Below are 26,042 nucleotides of genomic sequence, written 5' to 3'. Positions count from 1 at the left end.
CAGCCCTACTATTGGCTGGCTGAATGCTTACACACAGACATGATTGACTAATGTATGATGCAGACATGATTGGCTAATGTATGATGCAGACATGATTGGCTAACGTCTGCTGTCTATAAAAATATGGCTAAAGTCCTGTGATGTTCAGGGAATTCCTGTCTTGCACCCTGTGTTTGTTGAAACAGACCGTTGCAATCCTGACCAGAAAAATAAAACTTTTGATAAAAATGATAAATTAAATAAATGAATTGGAATAAAATGATATGTACCCAAACAGGGCGGCATGGTGGCTCGATGGGTAGCACTGTCGCCTCAGAGCAAGAAGGTCCTGGGTTTGATTCCTAGGTGGAGCGGTCCGGGTCTTTTCTGTGTGGAGTTTGCATGTTCTCCTTGTGTCTGCGTGGGTTTCTTCCGGGAGCTCCAGTTTCCTCCCACAGTCCAAAGACATGCAAGTCAGGTGAACTAGAGATACTAAATTGTCCATGACTGTGTTTGACATTAAAGACTTAAACTGATGAATCTTGTGTAACCAGTAACTACTGTTTCTTTCATGAATATAATCTAAGTGTGTAAAACATGACGTTAAAATCCTAATACATAAATAAATAAATGTACCCAAACACGTCTAGAGTTTTTGGATGAAAACAGCCCCACAAAATCTCAAAACCAGCACCATGCTTCTCAGTCAGGATGAGGTACTTTTCTGTATGGCTTACTTGTGGTGGGGACTGTAGTGTTTATGTACAACACACACACAATTAAATAACAGATTTTAATGCCTATTGTTTACTGTTGTGTGTAACGTTTTAGATGCTTTTCTGCCTGAGCAGCCCAGTGAAAGCATGGAGAGCGTGCGCAGTGATTTCACAGAAGAAGCTGATGCGAATGGTTTGGTTGGACTCCAGACTGCAAAGAACCCAACAGCACTTAATTTTTCTCTTCGAAACTGGAGCACTGAGCTGAGGTAAGCATCTGTGGAATGTAAACTATCAGTAAATATGTGGATTAGCCATTTTCTTTCTAGTATGTAATTACAAAGTTGAGCCAAAACATTATGACCCCTCATAATGTGCAGGGTAATGTCTATTTTGTAACAACTGTGCATGGAAATATATTAAATAATATAAGCCATGACATGCCGACATGTTGCTGGGTGGCCAGGACTCATTAATGCCAGAGATGCCAAACCAGGATAAACTCTCTACATTAAGAATATGTGGCAAAAAGAATGAAACGTACAAAGTGAAGTTAAACTTTATTAAATATGTCCTGATCTTTTCACCAAAGTAACAATACAACCAGAGAAACAATTTGATCATGTGGTCTATATATCCAAATGATCTTGTAAGGGGTGAATATCCCCCACTTTGTGATACCTGCAGAATACATCTTTCTATAAAACACATACTGACTGAATGTACTAAATACTCACAACAACGACAATGCATTAGCAAAGACCATTACAAAAAATGAAAACAATCCTTAATTTCTTGAAAATTTAAAGAAAATTTGCTTTTAAAGAGCGCATTTTAAGAACAATATTAGAACAGGACTTGACAAGGATGATCGACTGGAGACAATTCACCTTGTAACATACTAAAGTTTAAAGACTATTTGTAATGTCTTGGTAGGTACCAGGTATCACAGGACTCCTTTAGATGTTTTGTGGAGTCCATGTTCCAGCAAAACTATTAGCCTGAGTGTGTGATATAATGTTGTAAATTCTACAATGATTCACTTTGACAGAAATGCAACAAGGCTTCCGGGATGTACTCATTTTCATCTAATGTCGCAGGAAATAACTGTTACCACTGTGAAGTAGGCAGAAGTTCATAAGTTCACAACGCTATGCAAATAAAGCGTGCAGTGATGTGAACATGGTGGTTTTCATTTTTTATACTATAAAACATTACACCAATTTGATTTATCAGTTATTAAAAACAATAGTCATTAAAATCGACTGCATTAAGCAAACATTGACTTCTTAGTCTGTTATGTGTTAATCATGTTCAAGTTGAAATCTCAGGTCTGCCTCAATGATGATGCTTAAATGACCAAATGACTGGCTTACTGATTATATAATTACCACAAGTTGTTCTACGATCTTTCTCTGGATTTTTTATTATTGAAACACCACTTGGTCTTGAGCCACTTGGTCTTATCTTTTTGAATGATGCAATGTTGCAGTATGCTAATAAAGGCTGGACAAGCTTGCACACAAATTTAATGCAGAGCTGTTTTTAAAACTAGCTTTGAAGAGCTTGAAACATTGACTTGACCTGACCACAACGGGGGAGATTAAAATAAATGAGAATTTTGATATCAGTATCAAGACCTACAACATGTGTATATATACATCTATATATGATATATATGATAAGTTATTTAAAGGTTAACCTGTTCTTGTGGATTGTATACTTGTTCCTGTCTCATTCACATTGGTGGGAAGGATGTTTTAACGTGATGTTTAGATTTAACAGGGCTAAAAGGAATCAAGTGTGGTTGGAAGATCTAATATAATACAGGAAAGCAGGAAAAGCCAAATACTCACAACACTTTATTCTCTTTTCAGTTGCATATAATAATTAATTCTTTAGTATTACAATGTTCTGTATGTAAATAAATAGGTTGGCAATAACAGGACATTGTTTTACATAATTTGGTTGATACTGTAACATAGTAGGTTCTTGTGCTCATCTGTACCAAGATTGTTCTGTTCTCCAGCACACACATTCACCTTGAGCACAGTGTACACAAAGTCAAGGTCTCTGTGTAATCTTTGTTCTCTTATAAGCAAACAATTGCTTGTTAAAATAACAATATTTTTAAGGGTATTGTTTACTTATGCACCTTTAACACAGTCGCATTTACCTATTACAATGCCTTAAAACAGTTTATCTCCCAACATTTTTTACAGGAATGATTGTCACAACCTAACATTTTCTCATTTTTCTAGCCAAGACAAAGCAAGAAGGGAAGCTGTTCATTAAAAAAAGCTGTGTTCTTGGGGTTAAGATCATGGAATGGGCCTTCCCACCCTGTATGAACAACAGCCAACCGTGCTAGCTTGTTTTACCACTGTGCCACCTGTTCAATATTTTTGTCAGACAGGGCCAATATAATTATTGTGTTAACGTCACCTACGTTTAATAAGAAACAATTAACCTCGGGTGAAAACAAAAAATTCCATACCCCATACTGCACCATGTTTGACAGCTGGTGATATGCTGGTGACATTTTTTTTGTGGTTTGTAAAGGTGCACTTTTCTGATTGTGCTGTCATGAACGTAAAAATTAATGTGCTTAGAGAGGTCTGGTGGTCATTTCTCTGCAAATAAAACAGTCTGACCTTGGACGATTGGCACCTGTGTTGAAGGCTATCCATTTGTAGACAATCCTTCTTACTGTTGAAGGGTGAATTTCAAATTGTTGGAGATAGACAACAATCCATCGTAGATTAATTGCAGCAACAATATATCTAAGGTAATGAATGATGTCCTCATTTGGTATGATGTATACACACCTAAGTGCCTACACTTTTCAAGAGGTAGTCATATTCCTGATGAGTTACGAATCTTGTGCAATTGATTATTAACACATGGCTGCTAATTGCTCTCTTATAATTGTGGAAACAGGAATGATGTACTTTATTCCCACCTGGTTTCTTAATGTTGGTTTACTTTTGGGAAAAATTACTACATGTTGAAATTGGTTGTGTTTTTTTTTATGTGGCTTGAGGTTAATTGTTAATAGAAGACTACACAGTTGTTTTAGGGCCCGATAAATGAAAACATAAAATGTTAGAAACAATGTACTTTCATTTTCCTTTGATTGTACGTCCATGTTACTGTTATGCAATACTGACATAATTTGCTAGGTTAAGCTTTTTGTATTTTATTTAATAAAGCCATAAGCCTTGTTGAGATGAAGGGCTGCTTTAAGCTTATTTTTTGCATGTATTAATTATTCTGTACTCTTTTTCTACATATATTTTGATATGTCAGCACAAAGTATTTAGAGCTGCTTCTGCATTTAGTAGGGATGCAAATTTGGATTAACCAATAATTGACCATCATAAGTCACTAAACATGCTAATAATAATGATTGAAAATGTACTAGGCATATTAAAGTTCTTCCTGACAACAATAATGTGGTTATTATGAGATAATAGTGTTTTACCCTTTTTTACCTTCATACTAAAGTGTAATGCAAAATATCCACATCAGTTTTGTAAAAAATAACAGTCTCCGCTTCTGTTTGCAATTTATATTTATTAGTTCTGTCATTTATAATTTAAATAATATAAATGCACAAAATTTTAGATTTCAACGGCTACACTCTTTCTCTAAAGGAGTTTGTGCACCTACTTGGCACATGCACACTGAGGGTGGGTCTCAAATCAATAATTAACAGTCAGCTGTTGGAAAGGAGTTTAACATTTCTTTTTTAAATCAGCAGCATTAAGCTACAATTAATTTTTAATGGGTTAAACGGTTAAATATTAACATATTTAATTAACATTAACCTGAAGATTTATTTTTGACCTGTTTTATTTTATTTTCTCTATCTCTTTCCTTCCCTTTGCTTTGCTTTAACAGAAACAGCATGTCGTACTTGCGCCCCGGCCGGGGAGGAGAAAACAGGCGCAGTGTTTTTTACACAGCCAGTAATGAGGAATGGGAGCTGGTGGAATCCCCCACTAAAGATATTCCAGATCAAAAGCCTCCACCTGAGAGCCAGCGGCGTGAGAGCCCTTCACACTTACATAGAAGTAAGAAATGCATCTTTTTTTTTTGTTTTCTTTATGCATTTTATCCCCTTTTCTCACAAATTTTAGTGTAGTCAATTAGTCTTCCACTGCTGGGGATCCTAATCATGTTCGCCTGCCCCACGCCCCCTCTGACGCATGTGCAGTCACTCAACCCTATGTTATTCACCTATACTTTGGTGGATTCGAACACAAGGCCGGATATCACGCACAGAGAGATACGCACCAATCTCCGTACTCCTCCACCTCCTTACAGGTGCCTTGGGCTGCTAACCAGGGTCTTTGAACGGCATTTGAACCACCCCACCCACTTATTAGTCCAGGCTTTTCCCACCCAGCATACTGATGGCCAGTTTTGTTTGCTACAGGCACTGCCAATTGTGCTTGCCATAGGGCATCCAGCCAACCGGTATCAGAGCTGATATTTGACCGGGGAGTTCCGAATCCCAGCGCTGGTGTGTTAGTGAAATATTCTGCTATCAGTTTTTTGTTTATCTCTACTAGCAGCTAAGCTAGTTTAGTTAAGTATTTTAAGTTAGCAATAAAGCATGACTATGCATGCTGTTATAGAAAAATACAGAACAATCTGGCCCTGATGCTATTTTTAATCAGAACTGGATTATTTTTCAATAACATGGCCTGTTTTTAGAGTTCTTGTATTTTTGGTTGTATTGTTGTCCATGCATTATCAGTGCAGTACTGATAGCTTTAAATGCATTGATGTCAAAGAAAATGTAAAATCTTTTTGATATTTTTGTTATTTGGCACAGATTCCATCGGCTCGGCATTCACATTTGACTTCCGGAACTCGTCTCGCATTAAGAGGTCATTTAACTTGGGTTTGGCTAAATCTAACCGCAGTGCAGAGACGTCGCCGGTGGAGTTTAATGGCGGTAGGGCCTCAGAGCTGCAACTACAACTGCAGAGCCAGCAGGAGGAGCTCAACCGCATGCAAGAGGAGCAAAGCCGCCTACAGGAGGAGCTCATCAGTCAAAAGGTATTGTGGGCAAAAAAGACTACATTAAGGCTAAATTAGCTATAAGAAAAAGGTGTATAAAAGTATACAGTATATTGCATTACACTGAAAACAGGAGGGTTGCTTCAGTTACAGTGATGCAGTTATTGCTTTATTCATGGCAGTTGTAATTAGACTATTATTGTGAAGAGATGAACTGTGTTGCAAATAACCTCTGTTCCTTAGAAATGTGATCTAGTTCACACAAACAACTGGCATTCCATTAACACTAAAATTTGCAATAGCATTTTCAACCCCTGAAAACACTTATTTTTAAGTCCACTCACCAAGTTGGATAAATCTATGACTGTAGTTTTGGAAATCACTAATGCATGATGATCATAAGGCCTTAATTTCCTTCGGGATTAATAAAGTATCTATCTATCCATTCATCCATCCATCCATCCCTATCTATATATCCATCCATCCATCCATCTCTATCTATCTATCTATCCATCTATCCATCTATCCATCTATCCATCTATCCATCCATCCATCCATCTATGAGCTTCTTAAGCTAATATAGAGTGCAAACTCCTAGCCTTAGTAAGCTGGCTGATATACAGTCATGGCCAAAATATTGGCACTCCTGAGCTGTTCCATGCTAGATGTTATGTCTCTCTGTGTAGCCTAGTTTAGCCGGCAGTTAGTTGCGTGTGTTAAGGTTTCCTTTTTACGCTTCTGTCTGTCTTCTTTGCCAGCTTCTTTGTCAACACACTTGCCTTTCTCTGATGCCATGGTGCCAGACCTCTTGGTCTGGTTCAGTCTTTTGCTGTTAGGGTTGTCAGCATTCTGTTGATTCCTAGAAACTCGCATCAGTATCGCGGCTTGTTGGGCCTCACATGGGAACCACTGTGGGAGAGCTAATTGCCCCAGATGTGGTGTGGCTCTTTTTCTGGAGCTTAATTTGCAGGTAAGTCCACTGTTATGCACAGGGGAGCACAAATTGGTGTGGTAGAGGACTGGAACTGGCAGGTTCAGATAGTTCTCTGTCTTTTCTATTTACCGATAGCTGGCCTTGTTGCAGTCAGTTGAATTAGCCTGTCATGTCATGTTATCCAGTTCTCATTTTTGCATTTCCTTCATTTCCACTTTCTTCTTTGTGGTTTACAATGTTTTTGGTACACATGACTGTGCACATAATGTACACATAATGTACAATGGTATGTTTAGTGTAAAGCCAGACCGAGAGAAGTGTTTATGCAGTGTGATAAAGCAGAACAGTGGATTAACTTAACTTACTCTTCTGATTTTGTACAGAATAAAACATCTTCCGGTAGACTTCCTGTAGCAGGTATAATCTGGTGTGTTAGAGGTGTTGTATAACATCTAACCACAACTCCGATTATAACAAGAGTCTGTTTGAATGTGCTCTGTATCAGAATACTGCACCCTTCAGTTACAAACATACTAATCATTAAATTGTTTAACTAAGTCAAATGATTTAACATGCTTTTCTTCTTTGTTTAACATGATTTGGTGTGTGTGTGTGTTGGGGTTATTGTATTGTGTTTTCATCCAATCTCTGTTAAGCTTGAGGTATCTGACTGCCTGAGTCATCTCTACTAAAAAAGATCTGCTCAACAATGTACGATTCAAAAGAACTTTGAATTTTACAGGTGAATGAGACTAGAAATGGCTAGAAAAATATTGCTTAAGACCTGTCCTGTACTGTCCCAGAAATATGAGCAAAAATACAGAAAGTCGGGGGTACCCTTACTTTCTCTTTATTCCTTAAGTGATTACAACTTTTCAGGTTCTGAGCGAAGTGCTACCAATCATAAGCCTGCCTTCACCACGCTTCATAGAAAAAATAAGGTGCTGGTGTGCAGTATTTTGTGTATTTCTGGGACAGTGTTTTTGGGTGAGCATTTTCCCCAAGGTGTGCTTCTATTGATAATATACTGTTAGAACCATTAGTGGTTCTAATAGTGTAGAGTGCTATAGGTTTACTCTTGGACTCTATTTCTTCTCAATCATCACATGTGCTCTTGGTATGAATTCTACAGAACACCCACACTTAGAGAAGCAACAGTATGATTTTTGTACTATTATTTAAAGTTAGTCTAAATGACAGTTGATAGACCAACAGGTCTTAAGCAATGCTTTTGTAGTCATTTTTAGTCTCATTCACCTGTAAAATCCAAATTTCTTTTGAATCGTACATTGTTTATATTAACAGTAGAGGAGACTTAAATTTAGAACACCACACCTCCCATGTTATCTTAACACTAAATATCTTAAGACATTAGCCTTGAGGTTCACATTCTTCTAAAAACAAATACAATTGTTTGATTGTCATTAGTTTAAGCAGAAGGCAAGCCATAGTTGTCAGGCAAGCTGGACCAGTACTGGACCAGTGATCAGAGGGTCGCTGGTTCAAGCCCCACCACTGCCAGGTTGCTGCTGTTGGGCCCCTGAGCAAGGCCCTTAACCCTTAATTGCTCAGACTGTATACTGTAACTGTAATGTAAGTCGCTTTGGATAAAGGCCTCTGCTAAAGGTAATAAATAAAATGAAGCAGAACATGATTGTCTCTTATAAGGACTTGAATTCATGCAGAAATCCAGGTAATTCCTGTCCATGCTGTTTATGTGACCCAGGCAACACAAACAACACATCTTACTCTCTCTGTTTTGCTCTCTACAATCTGGTCCCACAATTTTTTAAAGATGTAACATAAAACCTTCACAAGGGGATGTTTGCAAACAAGTTTATTTAATTATTATTATTATTCTCTGTGACCCAATTTAAGGATCGAGACCCTGCCATAAAGGTTGCTAATCCATTGCAGGGCATGTCCACGGGCCATGTCTGTATGTAGATGCCCAATTGACTGATATTACTGGAAAAATATTTTGCAATGTCTCAAATGTGCAGGTGTTAAGGAGCACATCTGTTATCAAATATTAAAGGACAAATGTGCTAGAGAGCACAGGTTATTACGAGGGATCTTCAAACAATTTCTGCACTTGTATATTTGTGTTGGAAACGGTGAGGGTGGGAGGAGTAGTAATTGGTCATGACTGAGAGAGAGCTTATAGTCCGGATTTAGTGCCATCTGATTTCAACCTTTTTGGACGCTCAAAGAAGCTTTAAGGGCAAGAAGATTCTCATGTGATGACGATGTGAAAGCAGCGGTATGTCAGTGGCTACACACATTTTTTGCTGATAGCATTAAAAAGTTAGTACGACACTGGGAAAAATGCATTGGCAGGTGACTATGTAGAAAAGTGATTTGTTGTCATTTGTTTTTGAAATTCTTAATAAATAAGTTTTTGAAAAACCCTTGTATATTGATAAAGTAATTAACAATGCAGCTTTTTTGTTTGTCCTAGCTATTTGCAATTAAGGAAATTAAAAATGTGACACACAAAACACTAGAAATCACTTTCTTTGTCATTTCAGACATTTGTGATAGGTAATTGCATGGTAGAGACTATTTAGAAAGTAAGTTATTACAAACATTCTTATTACGTCTGTTGTTTTGTATCTGACACTGATCACAACAGCACACACAGACTTTGACCACACTTGTTAAACTTTTATTCTTTGCTAATCAACACAACTACTCACAAAGAGCACTAAAAACAGTGTTGACTGAAAGAATCAGCACATCCAGCAACAACTGTAGTGTATTTTAAGGATCTTCGAGTCCAAGGAGCTTTGTTCAGTTATCTAAACTGTTCAGTGTGGATTCTGTTAGCTCAGTCAGCGTAGGTTAGTGATTGAGCTTAAGAGTTGGTGCTTAATAAACCTAATTCTCCATGTCCAGGAGCTGGTGCGTCTCCTCCAGCAAACTCTGAGAACTGCGCAGTGTGAGCGCTGGCCCGGGGAAAAGGAGACAGCCGGGGCATTGGCCGAGCGCAACAGGCAGATTCAGGACCTGTGTGGGCACATGGAAAGACTGGCACTGGAGAAAGAAAGCCTGCAACAGGAACTAAAAAACCTAAAGCTCAAAGTTGGAGAGATTAACGATCAGTTAGGCATGCTGATGGAGACCATCCAGGCTAAAGACGAGATCATCATAAAGCTGTCGCAGCAAAGTCAAGAAGGAAACGCAGAGGCAACCGAGAGCAGCTCTCCAATCACAAGGGACCCACAAGAGCTTATTCACCTGCGGGTATTTATATCGTTAGATGGATGACTGCAGAATATACACTTTTACTGTACTGTTAAATGTACTTTATTTATCTAACTGATAAACTTGCTGTTTAAAACACTTTGTCTTTTGTTGTTTTAGGACAGCCTTCAGGGCTACAAATCCCAAAATAATTTTCTGAATAAAGAAATCCTTGAACTGACAGTATTACGAAGAAAAGCTGAAGTTAGAGAGAAAACCCTGGAGGCAAAAGTAAGTGTGTGTACTTCTTCATTTTGGCTGTGTACGTTTTTTTTTTCAATAAAGGAAGTAGTAAAATAGTTATATTTTAGTCTCGGTATACTTTATTTTTTGATCCACCAATGTATCACTTCCCTTTTTCAGTGCAGCTGTCTGTATTTTTTACTGTAAACATGCTTTTTTTGTTGTAGACACTCCTTCTGTTTCTTCGTTTCCTTTCCTCAGCTTGTTTTTGTCTGTCTCTGTGCAGTACAGTGCTTTGGAGGCTAAGCTGTGCCAGGTGGAGAGTAAGTACTTGGTGCTCCTGCAGGAGGTAAAGACTCCAGTTTGCTCCTCCTATGAGCAGGGCCCGAGTGGAGAAGTCATATCCAGACTGCTGGAGGATGCGCTGCAAGTAGAGATGTCTGACCAGCAGGAGCACACTATATTCAAACCTCACCCTGTCAGGTAGAGCTACTCTAAATATGCTGTTTTTGTGTTCACACATGCTCCGTTTTCAGCAGCATGTTAAAATCATCTTCGAACATCCCACTTAAGAAATCATTTCTTTGTCCAGCAAATTATTTGTATCTAGTACTGGGGTGTTCAAATAACTTTTATTTGACTAAAAATGCCCTAAAGCACAGAGTAATGCTCGGAAATCTGACTATGCCTAAGAGAATCTTCTATTAAGTGAAAAGTGTTGTATGCTCTGGTTGCTAAAATGTTTAGCATCATAATATTTTTACTGTAGTACTATTAAAGCCTAAACAACCAAATAGAAGACATCAATATTGAATTACTATTTAAAAAATCTAAAAAAAAAAGAGTAGCAATCTCTCCTTTCACTTCTACACTCCTTCCTGAAAAAAGATTATTACTTGACGGTCTTGGTTCTGACAAGTTTACATGATCTATATCATATACCTTATGTAGATTCTACAGAGCCAGGATTTTCTTCACTTGGCACATATTCCATAATATAATAACGTCAAGATGCATTCCTGTTACTATTTTATTTTTTACTTTAAATTACTTGCACTGAAAATGAAACATTCTGCCATGTATACTTATTATTTATTGCAACACTCTTGTTAAATAGTGATTGTCACCAAATGTTCCATAAAGAGTAAAAACAGCTTTGTATGCTAATCTAAAAATGTAAAAAAAATAGACACTAACTAATTTAAAATATGATGCCAGTGTTAAGTATAAAAAGTGGTAGCTCAGCGGTTTTAGATACTGGAATAGTATTCAGAAGGTTGTGGGTTAAAGCCCCACCAACGCCGTGTTGCCACTGTTGAGCCCCTGAGCAAGGCCCTTAGCCTTAATTGCTTGAATTGTATTAAGTCACGATTGTAAGTCGCTTTGGATAAAAGCATCTGTTTGTATCTTTATTACAAAAAACAACAGTTTGTTAAACGCTTATACTGTATAGTTGAAAAGAATAGAAAATGACCAGCATAGTTTGGCTGCTGGTATTTGGGTTAACCAGCATTGGCATCCTGGGTTACCAGATAAATCATTGTAGACCAACCCCCTTTTTAACATGGTTTAAATTCTTACTATTGTAAAGAATCATTTTTTTTCTTTTTTATGGTAATAAAAAAAGAAATTCCCACAGATCCCCTGCAATTATGCTAACTGACATGCATTATATTCAGTTGGGAGTAGGGCTGGTTCATTGATATGGCAATGGGTAGATAAAGGTGCTGAGCCTGAAGCTGCATCTGCTGGGCCTGGTAGCAGGTTTTGTAGGGCCAATTGATTCAGTGTAATCATTTTGCTAAAGCTTTGCCTGCATTGACTACAATTCTCTCCTCTTCTAGCCGACATTTAAACACTTAAAATTTACTGTTACGAAATGAAATAAAATGTTAAAGAAGCAACAGTAACGTTAGCTTGTGTCATTGTGACCTACAGTACCAGGTTTATTTCCACCACTCACAGACTACTCCAACTTTTGTTTGTAAAAAATTGGGTGACATACTGTAGCTTTTTTTCTTCAGACTCAGTTTCCTTTCTTCATGTTTTTGGTAACCAGATTTTTCTGTATGATAAGACACTTCTTACTAGCAGGTCAATGGTAGTAAGTACCGTTCATGCCTGGTTTGAGGGCGGACTGAACTATGTCATGTAAATAGAAGAGGAGGCCATACATATTTCTCTGGATGTCAAACAAGTAAAGAAAAAGTTAGTTTTAAATATAATATTCTGTTAATTATGATATTTTAATAATTTAATAATTTCATGTAATGCAAAAAATACAAAGGGTTCTAATAATTTTTTCTCCCGGCAAATACAGTGCCCTAGCCTATACCATATTACAAAAAGTGCCATAACCTTTGCTCGTTTTATGTTTAACCACCATGATACATTTAGCCAATAAACATTGACAGGGCATTAAAATGTGCAAAGTTTTCTGTAGAAGATGACTTATTTTTATTTTGAAAATCAACATGTGGAATTTGACCAGGTATGGACAACCCTTTTTATAAAACATGCCTGAGTGTAATCTACTGTAATAAACTAACATTTGAATATTTAATATTCCTTCTTGTTCTCAGTGAGTATGATGTGTACGGCTTCAAAACGGTTCCAGAGGAGGAGGATGAAGAGGAGAAGCTGGTTGCCAAAGTCAGGGCTCTGGAGCTTAGGTCTCTTTCGCTGACCGACCAGGAGGTTTCAGTTGGGGTGAAGTGGGAAAACTACCTGGCTGGCACCATGAACAGAGAGATGGTGCGCTGTCTCGAGCTGAAAGTTTTAATCCGCAGCGGCGTTCCTCATGTTCATCGTTCCAAAGTTTGGAGCTGGTGCGTCAACTTCCACGTTAAAAAGCTCCGCGAGAGCCAGCCAGCGGACTATTATGAGAACCTGCTGTGCACCGCGAGGGACAAACCGAACCCAGCCTCTAAGCAGATAGAGCTGGACTTGTTGCGAACACTGCCCAATAACAAGCACTATTCTTCACCTTCTGCTGAAGGTATCCAGAAACTAAGGAATGTGCTGCTGGCTTTCTCCTGGAGAAACCCAGACATTGGTTACTGCCAGGGACTCAACAGGTATGCTTAGTGGGGAACATCTATAGGTAATTGTTAACATTAGTTAAAAAGATTGTTTATTTATATGGAACCTTTCATATATTTGGAATTTATTGCTGATAAAACTGAGCAAAATAAAAAAAGAGATTGGCAGGGTAACCATTGTATTTAATACTACATATACTGTAAACAAGAGACAGTATAGCCAAAATCCTTTATTATCCAGGGGCACAGTAATGCTAAAACAGGAAAGGGTTGCTCTAAACTGTTCCTGCGATGCTGAAGGCATAAAATTTCTTTTTCATTTCGTTTTCGGGCATATAATGTCTGTATAATGTATCATTGAGCCCTACTCTGACTTTGCAGACATGATTGGCAGGCAGGTACAGTTCACCTTGTGCAGCCATAGAGACCATGATTTTCAAACATTTATCAAAATCACTGATACCTTCTTCTAGACTTGCCAGTGTACACTTTTCCTTTGAGACTGTAAATAAGTAAATAAGTGCCATAGGTAAAAGCAAAAATAAATTGTATTAAAATAGACAGTCTTTTAAAAGAAACAAAACACTGATGTTGCTCAGGTGGCGAAGCGGTAAAACACGCTAGCACACCAGAGCTGACATTTTAAACTCATCTGTTTGAAACTCAGCTCTGCCATCCGGCTGGGCTGGGCGGCTATATGAACAACGATTGGCTTGTTGTTCATACAGGGAGGGAAAAGCCGGATAGGGACCTCATAACATAATTACGACCGCTGCTGGCTGATTGATGGCGTCTGCACAGAGTTGAGGGAAGTGTAACACAATTGTTACGAAAACTAAAATTAATATTAAAGTAAACTAAATTCCAAATCAATCCAAAACAAACGGTGACATTTGTGCTGGTTGAAGACTGGGATATTACATTAATCTTGCTTTTTTTGGTTCAGAATTGATAAAGAATTGAACAGTTTTTCATTGTTTCTTTTCATTGTTTTCATTTTCTGTTTTTCCAGGCTAGCAGCCATAGCTCTTCTGTATTTGGAGGAAGAAGAGGCTTTCTGGTGTCTTATCACCATTGTGGAGGTTTTTATGCCACGAGACTATTACACTAAGACACTACTTGGCTCACAGGTACTATTAAAAGCACGCACCCCCACTGTTTTCCTGTTTTTATCACTGGGAATATTCCAGATCTGCTTTTTGGACTGACTTTCATTAGTCAGATGAACTGACTCCTTGTAGCATGTGCCTTTTAGTTAGCTATGATTCATTTGCTGGGCTCAAAGGCAGGTCCATAAAGGCTTTCTGTCTGCATTTTCTCCCTCTTTTCTCCCAACCTACATCCAATTCCCTATTCCAGTTCCTCTGCTGATTACACCACCCCAATGGTGGCTGTGGAAGGCCACAGACTTGCTTATAAAGTACTTGATTTCATAAATGGTCTTTTGATAAAATGTGCAAACACTCAACTCAAACACTCTAATGGACACAGTCCAAGTTCTTGTTAAAGCTGTGAAAGCTTTAAGTAGGAACCAATTCTATATTGTTGACAGTGGTTTTGGAATGGAATGTCCAACACGCTCATGGTCAGGGAACATCAGCTCAAATAGTACATTATACATAGAATTATGTTAAAACATTAAATTTTTGTTTAAAAATTTACAAACCTCTTAACTAGTAAAAAAACACACCCTAATATACACCAGAAAAAATAAAAGAGGTAATTGATTTCTTCCATGCTAAAACTTAAGCTAAATGTTAACCTACAGTAAAAACAGTAGTAAATCGGTGTGAATTAAACAGCAGGGTGAATTATACAGGATCAATTTTAAAAGGCAAAATGAATTACTATAGAATTACTATACTATTAAAATAATATAGTCACTATAGTTTTCCTACTCTTTGTATAAGACCTATACTCAGTACACACCCACTGACATGAGCAACTTAATAACTGCAAAATATAAAATAAAAATATGTAGTAGAGTGTAATTAGGCTTCCTTGGTTCATTTTTTTCAAAGGTGACTGGTATGAGCAGATTTCCGAGGCTGTCTACGATTGCCAAACTGGTATTAGTTCTGCCACATTCAAATGCAGATGCAGAGAGTTTTTTTCTATGGTGGGGCTTAATAAAACCAAAACCAGGAACACGTTGGCTCTGGATGGAACTCTGTCATCCATCATGACCGTGAAAATGGCTGATATTGAACCACAGTGCTTTAAATGGGAGCCCCCAATATCGGTCATCAAGGCATCAAAATCTGCCACAAACACAACACACATCATTACTCATAAACACAAACACACACAGAGGGACAGAATAACCACCACTGTTCAAGGGGCCCGTTTGTTTTTCTTTATTTAATTTTTTTTTTTTGTTTTTTTTTTTTTGTTTAGAAAGGCATAGCTAAAACTATTTATGTAATATTACAGAATTTAGTGTAACGTGAAGAGGTTGTTCTGTCGGTGTGTCCCCCCCCCCTCACTCCAAGCAAACTCGAAAACTTGAGAGCCCTGATCACTGTAGTCAATTATGAATACATAATTGCTAGTTCTTTATTGCTAATTACTGACAGAATTCATTGCATTTCTGTTAGCCTTTGGTTTGTTTTATCCTTAGCTCCTCTTTTACACGGTCTACAGGTGCGTGTGCTTCACACAAAACAAAAAACCTAAACTAATTTAAAGCATAAATTGTGTTTTTATGTAGGTTTTTTTTGGTTATTAATCAATTTAAAACCAACTTTGGCAGATTATTTACCCGCCTTACAGACTAAGCAAAAATAGCAGCCTAACATTGCCCGACCATGCTACAGGAAAAATAAGCCTCACAAAGGCTGATCGCTTCGTTGGTATCTAAACGGTAGAAGAGGCCCCTCTAGTGGTGGGCAAAGGAATTGGTGCTGGGAAATGGGCTAAATAAAATAACAGTTTATATTTAAGTATAAATAAATTACATGGAATTAAAAAGGTCTTGTTTTAAGAGCACAAATTTAGCATTTGAGATCTAGCAGAACATATATAACGGGTTTAACGGAGGAAGAAAAATAAATAGTGCAGGGAAGCCATAAAAATACAAAATAATAAAACATACAGAGCCACTACAGCAGGGTTCTCAAACTTGCAGCATGGGAGTGAAAACCTGCCTGTCTACAAGTCAAAAACTTATGACAAAAGTATGACAATTTCTGTAACAAAATATTTGAAAAAGCAGAATTTTTCTTTTTTTACATACAATTAAATGTTTTTAGTTTTTAATGTGCGAGTTAGTGATCAATCCAGTGTAATGGATTGAGAGTAATTAATTAAGTTTGTGTGGGATTCAGTATGTGAGTAAATTAGTGAGGGGATACATATTAAATGTCCTGCAATAGATGGGTTGCTTTTTTACATTTTACATTTACATTTTCAGCATTTAGCAGACGCTTTTATCCAAAGTTACTTACACAATGAGTGGAACACGATGAGCAATTGAGGGTTAAGGGCCTTGCTCAGGGACCCAACAGTGGCAACTTGGTGGTGTCGGGGCTTGAACCGGCAACCTTCTGTTTACTAGTCCAGTACCTTAACCACTGAGCTATCACTGGCCCTTTTTGAACATTCCACAGCCCTAGTCAGTATGAAGTGAAATATCAATGAATAAGTAATGCACAACTAATATCTTAAAATATTTTATATACAGTGAATCTGAAGCTGACAGGAAGTTTTTTTTTTTTTATTTGCAGGTGGACCAGCGTGTGTTTAAGGATCTGATGAATGAGAAGCTGCCCAGGATTCATTCACATTTTGAACAGTATAAAGTGGATTTCTCCCTCATCACTTTTAACTGGTTCTTGGTGGTGTTTGTGGACAGTGTGGTCAGTGATATCCTCTTCAAGATATGGGATGCTTTTCTTTACGAGGGCCCCAAGGTAGGAATAAACATCTGTGTGTTTTAGTTTAGGATGAAAATGGGGTTGCAGTCAGGTTTATTGAAGGTACAAAAAATTGCCCTAGGTATGAATGTGTGTGTTTGTGTGTGTGTGCGCACCATGTGATGGACTGGCAACCTGTCTATGGTGTTTTCTACTATTTTGCCCAATTAATCAAACCCACCTCCACCCTAAATAGAATAAAGTGGTGGTCAAACAGTCAAGAATGAAGAAATTAATAAATAAATGAATGGTATAGGGTTAGACCCCTGGAGGCCAGGGTCCTTTCAGTTTAAAGTTTGCATGTTCTCCCAATGTTTCCGTTGGTTATCTATGGGTGCACCATAGTCCAAATACATGCAGTCAGACCAACTGTAACTACTAGAAATTGCCCTGTGTGTGCGCTCTATGATGGACTTGGTACTTGTCCAGGGTGTTTCCTACCCTGGGAATAAATGTTTGCTGACACATGTTACTGATAGGTGCTGGTAAAATCAAATGTTTACTGACGTTTTTAAACGATTAAGCAGTTTCTGTATTTTTGCTTACTTGGATACAGATATGAATCTGTACTTTGCAGTCACTTGTAACTGAATGCCATTTTCATTCTGTTTATCAAGCGGGTATTTTGTTTGTTTATTTGTAGACTGCAGTTTTCTGTTTTTTGTTCATGTAAAACATGAAATAGGAAGTAATGTGACGTGCACAACCAGATCACTTGAAGTGAACCATGGACCAGAGTTTTCAGGTGGACTGGGGATCAGTTCCTGAAATGAGTTCAACAACAGCTTTCAAGCTTGTCTTTCTCATGTTTATATTCCTTATCTTGTGTGGCAAATAGACTTGGGCCTGGAACTAAATTGCGAGTGGGTGGAGAAAAAAAACATGTAAAATGCAGAAGAAATGAAAACTACTCTACTAGACATTCTAGGGCTTATCGATATTTTGATATTAGGGTTTCACAAACATAGTGAATATGGGCAAAATCATGCAGATAAAGCACAAGCAAATCCAAATTTATAAACGTGGTGATCTGGAGAAGCGAGATAGAAAACATTATGGAATATAGAATTCATTACACTATGGATATGAAACAAAACAACTGACAGCTCGAATAAAATCCAGGTTTGAATGTTAAAGGTGCCGTCAACTGGCCAAGCATCTACAAATGCATGAGTGGCTGTGTCTGGGAAAGGGTAGGAAGTGGTTGTAGTTTGACTGTTTGGTCTGCTCTGACACTCACCTAAAATGCTTTAATAATGCGATATTAGTTATAATCTACTTATTTATCTGCCCTCTATGTGCCAACAAGGCAGGTAAAAACTATATGCCCATCACCCAATTTCTTCTATTTTTGCCAATTTTTCATATTTAAATGTTGCAGATCCGAAATTAATTGAAATATAATGATGATGTGTAAACAGCTTTTAGATGATAATTCCATTTATTGAAGACAAAGATTCATTTAAAACCTACTGTATATTACCCATGTGAAAAAGTTATTGCACCCCCTTCAAAACTAATAACCAGTTTTGCCACCCTTGAGAGTAACATCTAGTAATAACAACGTCCATTAGTTTTGGCAGAATTGTTTTAATTCACCTACATTAAAAGGGTTTCAAACATGAACTGCCCCTTAAAGGTCTTGCCATTACATTTCAATGGGATTAAAATCAGGACACTGACTCGGCCACTCCAAAACCTTCATTTTGTTTCTTTTGAGCCGTACATAACCCATTTGTTGCATAACCCAACTGTGCTTGAGCTTTAGGTCTCAATGACTGATCTAAGACTGCTTATAAGCAGTGATCTCTGTCTGCTGTTGTCTTAAATGTTGCAGACTGTTGTTTTTGTAACAGGCAAGTCAGTTAAACAGCTAATTTCAGCGGGGAGAAATCTGAGAAAATGAACACAGATAGAAAATACGTATTTTAACCATTAAATGACGTTTGTTATATATTTATAACCTTATCTATTGAAATGTGATGTGTGAAACTAAAATGTACCAAAAGGGTGTCAAAGCAAAGCATTGTATAGACTAAGCAACAGACTATCAGGCACTAAAGCTTTCTAAAGCATCTGTTCCTAGAACTTTGACATTTAAACAGTTTAGCAGACGCTTTTATCCAAAGCAACTTAGGACCGTGACTTGTACAATGCAAGCAATTGAAGATGAAGGAACTTGCTCAAGGGCCCAACAGCAGCAATCTGGCAGATGTGGCGCTGGAACCAGCAACCTTTTGATTAGTAGACCAGTATCTTAACCATTGAGCTGCCGGATATACACCAATCAGCAATAACATTAAAACCACCTCCTTGTTTCTACACTCACTGTATATTTTATCAGCTCCACTTACCATATAGAAGCACTTTGTAGTTCTGCAATTACTGACTGTAGTCCATCTGTTTCTCTGCATGCATTGTTAGCCCCCTTTCATGCTGTTCTTCAATGCTCAGGACTCTCCCAGGACCACTACAGAGCAGATATTATTTTGGTGGTGGGTCATTCTCAGCACTGCAGTGACAATGACATGGTGGTGGTGTGTTAGTGTATGTTGTGCTGGTATGAGTGGATAAGATGGAGTTTTTAAACACCTCACTGTTACTGCTGGACTGAGAATAGTCCACCAACCAAAATATCCAGCTAACAGCGCCCTGTGGGCAGCGTCCTGTGACCACAGATGAAGATCTAGAAGATGACCAACTCAAACAGCAGCAATAGATGAGCGATCGTCTCTGACTTTACATCTACAAGGTGGACCAACTAGGTAGGAGTGTCTAATAGAGTGGACAGTGAGTGGACAAGGTATTTAAAAACTCCAGCAGCGCTGCTGTGTCTGATCCACTCATACCAGCACAACACACACTAACACACCACCACCATGTCATTGTCACTGCAGTGCTGAGAATGATCCACCACCTAAATAATACCTGCTCTGTGGGGGTTCTGACCATTAAAAACAGGCTAAAGCAGGCTGAAAAAGGTATGTAGAAAAATAGATGGACTACAGTCAGTAATTGTAGAACTACAAAGTGCTTCTATATGGTAAATGGAGCTGATAAAATGGAGTGAGTGTAGAAACAAGGAGGTGGTTATAATGTTATGACTGATCGGTGTAAATTACAACATTAAAAGCCTCTGCAAAATGTTAAAATGTTGTTTGAAGCAGCTTGAAATTGTAATCTGAAAACAGTGCAAGTAATTGTGGATTAAGGGCCTTGCTTAGGGGCCCAACAGTGGCAACCTGTGTGGTGGTGGGGAACTTCCAATTAATAGTCTAGTACCCTAACCACTAAGCTACCACTGCAAAATATTTGATTGTGCATAGATGATATGTTAGAAATGAAGGAAGTAGTTGCTTGTGTTTTTTTTAAGTACCTTTTTTTGTTTCAACAGATCATATTTCGATATGCTCTTGCACTCTTCAAATGCAAAGAGGAGGAGTTTTTGAAGTTGCAGGACACCATGTCTATTTTTAAGTATCTTCGATATTTTACACAGACAATCCTTGATGCAAGGTAACTTTTTTGTTATTGTTCTTTAGAACTTACTTATGAGTATTAGTATTGTGTGAGCTAGTATTGTGGCTTCTTCACTTACACATATACTCCAAGAAACGTCATCAATGGATTGTTTTTAATGCAGACACACACTTTCACACACATGTATAGGATTTGAAATGCTTCCTGAGTCAAAACAAGGACATCTAAAAGCAGGATGGCATCATAACCTTTTCTTTATTAAACACATCGTATAGGCAAAGGAAAACGACTTAAGATTGCTTACAGGCGTATGAAATCAGTCATTGTTTTCAATTAATTTTTATGTTTTTATCCTGGTCAGGGTTGCAACTTTTCCTAAATCACTGGGTGCAAAACATTAACACACCCAATCTATAACATTCCCATCTGATAGCAACATTGGGGATTTAAAACTTGCATCCCAGTGGTAGTGGGATAGTGTAATTTGCCACTGTGCCACCCAAGCACCCATTTGAACAAAAATAAATAATGAATATAAAATCCACTAACATAGGTATGCTAGTAATACTCTGACCTAAGTTAAATATGTTTTACCACAGGTGACCAAACTATCAGAGGTTTTCCATTATGAGAATACATGAGTGTGTGTGTAACCCCAGTTATGTAATAATTTTGTTCAAATTACATTTCTTGCAGTTCCCTGATTAATCTGTGCATGAAAAACAGTCTGTGTTTAAAATTCAGGGCAATTATTTTGCTACCAATATAAATGCTATAAACCCATGGCTAATTGAATTATTTGACATAATTCTGTTGCAGAAAGCTCATGAACATGGCTTTTGTGGACATGAACCCATTTCCGCTGAAGCAAATTCAAAACCGTCGTACCTTTCACCTGGAAAAGGTTCGACTGGAGCTTACCGAGCTGGAGGCTATACGGCAAACGTTTTTACGCGAGAGAGACAACTCCCAGGATGGACGCTCACTCATCAGTGAAGATGAGGAGGACAACTAAGTCAGTGTCGATCGGTGATTAGAGCTGTTTGAAACAGGGATCTGTGCCTCTTTAATTGCTCCCACCAGTTTACAGTCAGCTACACAATTATTGGCACCCTTGGTGTAGACTGATGTAGACACCTGTGTTTAATGTGCTTGATAAAACAATGAAAATGTGCAACATAATAGCACTGAGACTTCTCTTATAAATTGGTATGAACTCCATTAGGGTCCCTTTAAGCAATCATTCAAAATGAAGCTGCTTTTTCATACAGTAGAATGCTGGGAATGCAGCTCTGGTACATCATTTTTATAACTGTTGTGTTATCACTATCATACACATTCCACACTTTTGTATATTAATCAAATTATTTTTCCTGTCACTTGTTTACCTCTTTATATAAACTATATTCATATTACTGCTGTGCACTATCTCATTTGAAATACATTTTGCTTTTTTTATATACAATGTTATAGGTTTTGCTCAACTTCAAATACATTTCCTTCTGAAGCACTTAAATCACTTTAAATTAGAGACATACAATTATAGTACAAATTGTAGATCAGAAAACCAAAACCAAGCAGTATTTTTTGTCCAGTGTATGAACTTCTTCAGAAACCCACTGAAAGATCTTGTTTCCAGCCATGAATTAAATACAGTGCCTAAACAATGCAAATGTTTCATGCTGAATTTTGATTAGTTTGAATTCTTATGAGTCAGGATTTTACAGTATACAGTATATCCAGTTCTCTGCCTGTGTATTATATTGACAGCTGTGTGTGGCTTTATTTCAGGACAGTTTTGATAATATACATTTTATTTTAGTGCATCATTTTCAGTTAATGTTTACACGTGTATTGTTCTGACAGCAAAGTTGCATTTTGGTACATTACAGATAATAAAGACTTTCAAAAATTTTCTTTAGCAGGGAGCAGTATCATATCAGTTTTATTCATTATTATACTAAGCTTTGGTTAGCTTTTTTATTTCACGTCACATGTTTTGTGGCTTAATTTAGATTACAAATGGTATTGAATTTTTGAGGCCTTATTGATGAGGGACATGAAATGTCCATGTATTGTTTTTTTTGTTTTGTTTTTTACATTTTTACCTTCATTTAAATATACACTTTTTGTTTTTTTAGTTGATTTGACTTTGGACATTACTGTTTATACCTGCATACACAATATAACATGTATTACTTTTACATGCAGCAGTGTTTAATAATTTGTCATTATTATTTGTTTTATTTTTAACTGATTAGATAAAAACTGATTAGATGGCTTTCAGTGTATTGTATATTACACATTCCATGTGTATTTGTACCCAAAATTGTCTTAAAAATATGCCGGAAATTTCATTGAGTAATGATACAATGCTGTGAACTTTGAGAGCTGGTCTCTCAATGTGTCTTCATGACATTTTGTAGGATTTTATTCTGACTTAAAACTGTTAAAACTTTAAGTTTCTTCAGTAAAAACTTTGGACATTGGCCTTACCCTTCTCTATGACTCTCACATATTTCTATTATATTTGGCCTACAAGTATTATTTACTTGTACACTTTGTTTAAAAAACATCTAAATTTAAGCATTACTTAGTCCATTTCCTTCCACTATTGTTTATTAAATAAGCTGGCATGTGATTCTTATTGTTGTTGCCCAACAGCTTACAGGTTTATTATATACATACATGTAAAGCATATATATTTAAAACATTTAAAGATGCTTTCTGATGTAATCGTTTTCTGTTGTTTCACTGATTGTTAAATAAATTGCCTAAGCATACAGAAGATCCCTGCTTCAGAGTAGTGTGTGTACAACTGAATGTGTGTTAAGTGAGTTGAGATTCACACTTAAAGGAAGATTTTCCCTCTGTGATTTGTACTGACCTGGATGAAAAACAGGAAACTGAATATAGATAATGTTTCAGCTAACAATACTTGAGGTTCACCTCAAGTTCCTTCCTGCTTTTGTTGATTGTGTATCCGTATTGGCGAATGTGGAGATTAGCTTTGTGTTTTAAAAACTAACTGTTCTTCTCTTCTGTAACATGCTTTTTCCCTCTTTTTTAAGCGCACGTTGCATTGCACGCTATTTACATTTTTCCAGCAGGTGGCACTATGTCCTTTGGTAGCTTTAAAACATAAGGTACTGAGACAAGTGAATTACACTACAGTATATTGCCAAAAGTATTCACCCATCCAAATCAATGAATTCAGGCGTTCCAATCACTTCCATGGCCAGACCAAGCACCTAGGCATGCAGACTGCTTCTACAAACAGTAAAAGAATGGGTTGCTCTCAGGAGCTCAGTGAATTACAGCGTGGTACCGTGATAGGATGCCAGTCGTGAAATTTCCTCACTATTAAATATTAAACACAGTCAACTGTCAGTGGTATTATAACAAAGTGGAAGCGATTGGGAACGACAGCAACTCAACCACGAAGTGGTAGGCCACATAAAATGACAGAGCGGGGTCAGCGGATGCTGAGGTGCACTATGCGCAATGCAAAGCGTCAGATGCAGTGGTGTAAAGCATGCTGCCACTGGACTCTAGAGCAGTGGAGACGTGTTCTCTGGAGTGACGAATCACACTTTTCCGTCTGGCAATCCGATGGACGAGTCTTGGTTTGGCGGTTGCCAGGTACTTGTCTGACTGCATTGTTCCAAGTGTAAAGTTTGGTGGAGGGGGGATTATGGTGTGGGGTTGTTTTTCAGGAGTTGGGCTCGGCTGTTATAGCTGCAAAGGTTGGGCCGACATCATATTAAACCCTATGGATTAAGAATAGGATGTCACTCAAGTTTATATGCGTGTGAAGGCAGACGAGATATTTGGCAATATAGTGTATGTTGAACTGGCTTATGTATGGAGTTTATCAGCAAAGAAGTACGAAGAGGGAAAGCCTATTCTCTGAACACAAACGTGGATGGTAGTGTCACAATTCAACCATGCAGATACAGTAAACCTTTTTAAAATGTGGTTAAAAAGGGTTCAAATTCAAAATATGACAGAAATTGTATAGAACGTATTTAATGCTTTAACTCGAACATGGAATAAATATGGGCTTTCATTTTAGACTACCAGTTTAATTTGGAGTCATGTCTTTTACGTTTGCCTTTAAATGTATTTTCCAAAATATTTATGCTCTGTAAGGTCATTCATATGTGGCAAGGTTCCTTTTTATACAATTACATGGCTAACAACAACAAAACAGCTTAAATTGTCATTTTATTTACAGTAAGGCAAAAATTTATTTGCATTTGATTTACAGTATTTTCAGAAGCTTTTATCTAAAGAAATACATTTGCAACCAAATAAAGTGTAAGCAATTAAGCTTTAAAGGCTTTTTCAAGGGCCCAACAGTGGCAACTTGGTGATGGGGCTTTAAACCAGGAATCACAAAAGGACACAAAGGAAGTGCAGGCCTTGCTTGCTTTAGATTAGGTCATTGTTCATGATAATTTAGAAGAGACTATTTATAAACCAATTTTGGCCGGTGTGTAAAATGAAGTAAAATATTCTGTGATTTGTTCATTCTTTTGAATCTTTATTTAACTGACAAAAGAAAAAAAAGTAAATAAAAACACTTTTAGAATGTAATGCCTGTAACACACTCAAGGAAAGTTGGGAAAGAGGAAAAATAAGTTTTAAAAAGCGTTACAAGCATTACAGAATTTTTAACATTTCACAATAAGCAGGTGAATTGGTAACAAGTGAGGGAATCATGAATCGATGTAAAATAAGGATGAACTCTTTTATTTTGATAACCTATCAATGAGCCCATGGTAATAACTTTAGAGCACATTATAAAGGCATAAACTTTATAAACAGCTATAAACTACTCTATAAACAGCTAGCTAATATTATTCCTAAATTGAGTGCTTCAGTTTCCATAGATTATTTGGATTCAATCCCAAATGTCAGGATAGAAATTGTTTTAATACCATCCACTATAATTTTTTCCCTGTTTCATAGTTTGTCTTCATAAGAGCTGTTTTTAAATAAACATATAACAACATCTTAACAATCACTTGTTTGCTCAAGCAGTCTTTGTTCAATAAATGCTGTAAAAGATTCCATAAAACATTAAAATGAAAAGTAAACACAAATTTAAAATGTACTGCAATGTAGCCACTACTAAGAGTAATGTTTTTAGTAGTGGTAAATTAATTTAATATGTGTTTTATTTATGTGTGGTTGAACTACTTGACATTATCTGGGTGTTAAAAGTTGATAATTCGGTTAAAATATTGTATACAAAATAAAACATTTGAAACAAAAACAATACCTTAAATCAATTACTTGGGATATAAAAATGCAAATCAGTGCTGCTTGTTTCATTGTTGTATTATTTGTGTTTCTACTTACTAAGTACGCCTGGGTAAGCTGCGCATGCGCATAGCGCGGCTTCTAATCATACACATCTCTCGCACACTTGCCCGCAGTACGAGTCTGTCAGTGGAGAGAAGCGAAGCGGTGAGGAGTCGCTCAAATGTCCAATAAGGACCAAACTTTACTT

The 26,042-nt window shown here is 37.2% G+C and overlaps 1 protein-coding gene across 1 annotated transcript in view; it reads left to right on the top strand.

The window, feature by feature from the left end:
* The window catches only part of tbc1d2b (TBC1 domain family, member 2B), a 34,207-nt gene extending 10,835 nt beyond the window's left edge, over positions 1-23,372 (top strand). The window contains exons 3-13 of the mRNA XM_062991795.1: positions 811-964; positions 4,599-4,771; positions 5,539-5,765; positions 9,559-9,906; positions 10,027-10,137; positions 10,376-10,572; positions 12,672-13,166; positions 14,143-14,260; positions 16,856-17,041; positions 20,439-20,560; positions 21,344-23,372. Of these exons, the coding sequence (XP_062847865.1) occupies positions 811-964; positions 4,599-4,771; positions 5,539-5,765; positions 9,559-9,906; positions 10,027-10,137; positions 10,376-10,572; positions 12,672-13,166; positions 14,143-14,260; positions 16,856-17,041; positions 20,439-20,560; positions 21,344-21,539 (2,327 nt within the window). The 3' untranslated portion in view covers positions 21,540-23,372. The remainder of the gene's footprint in view (positions 1-810; positions 965-4,598; positions 4,772-5,538; positions 5,766-9,558; positions 9,907-10,026; positions 10,138-10,375; positions 10,573-12,671; positions 13,167-14,142; positions 14,261-16,855; positions 17,042-20,438; positions 20,561-21,343) is intronic.
* Positions 23,373-26,042: the final 2,670 nt, after the last annotated feature.

Source organism: Trichomycterus rosablanca, chromosome 1 (assembly GCF_030014385.1).
Source record: "Trichomycterus rosablanca isolate fTriRos1 chromosome 1, fTriRos1.hap1, whole genome shotgun sequence".
Classification (NCBI taxonomy): domain Eukaryota; kingdom Metazoa; phylum Chordata; class Actinopteri; order Siluriformes; family Trichomycteridae; genus Trichomycterus; species Trichomycterus rosablanca.
The sequence above is the reverse complement of the archived record's forward strand: the minus strand, read 5'-3'. Positions and strand labels throughout refer to the sequence as shown.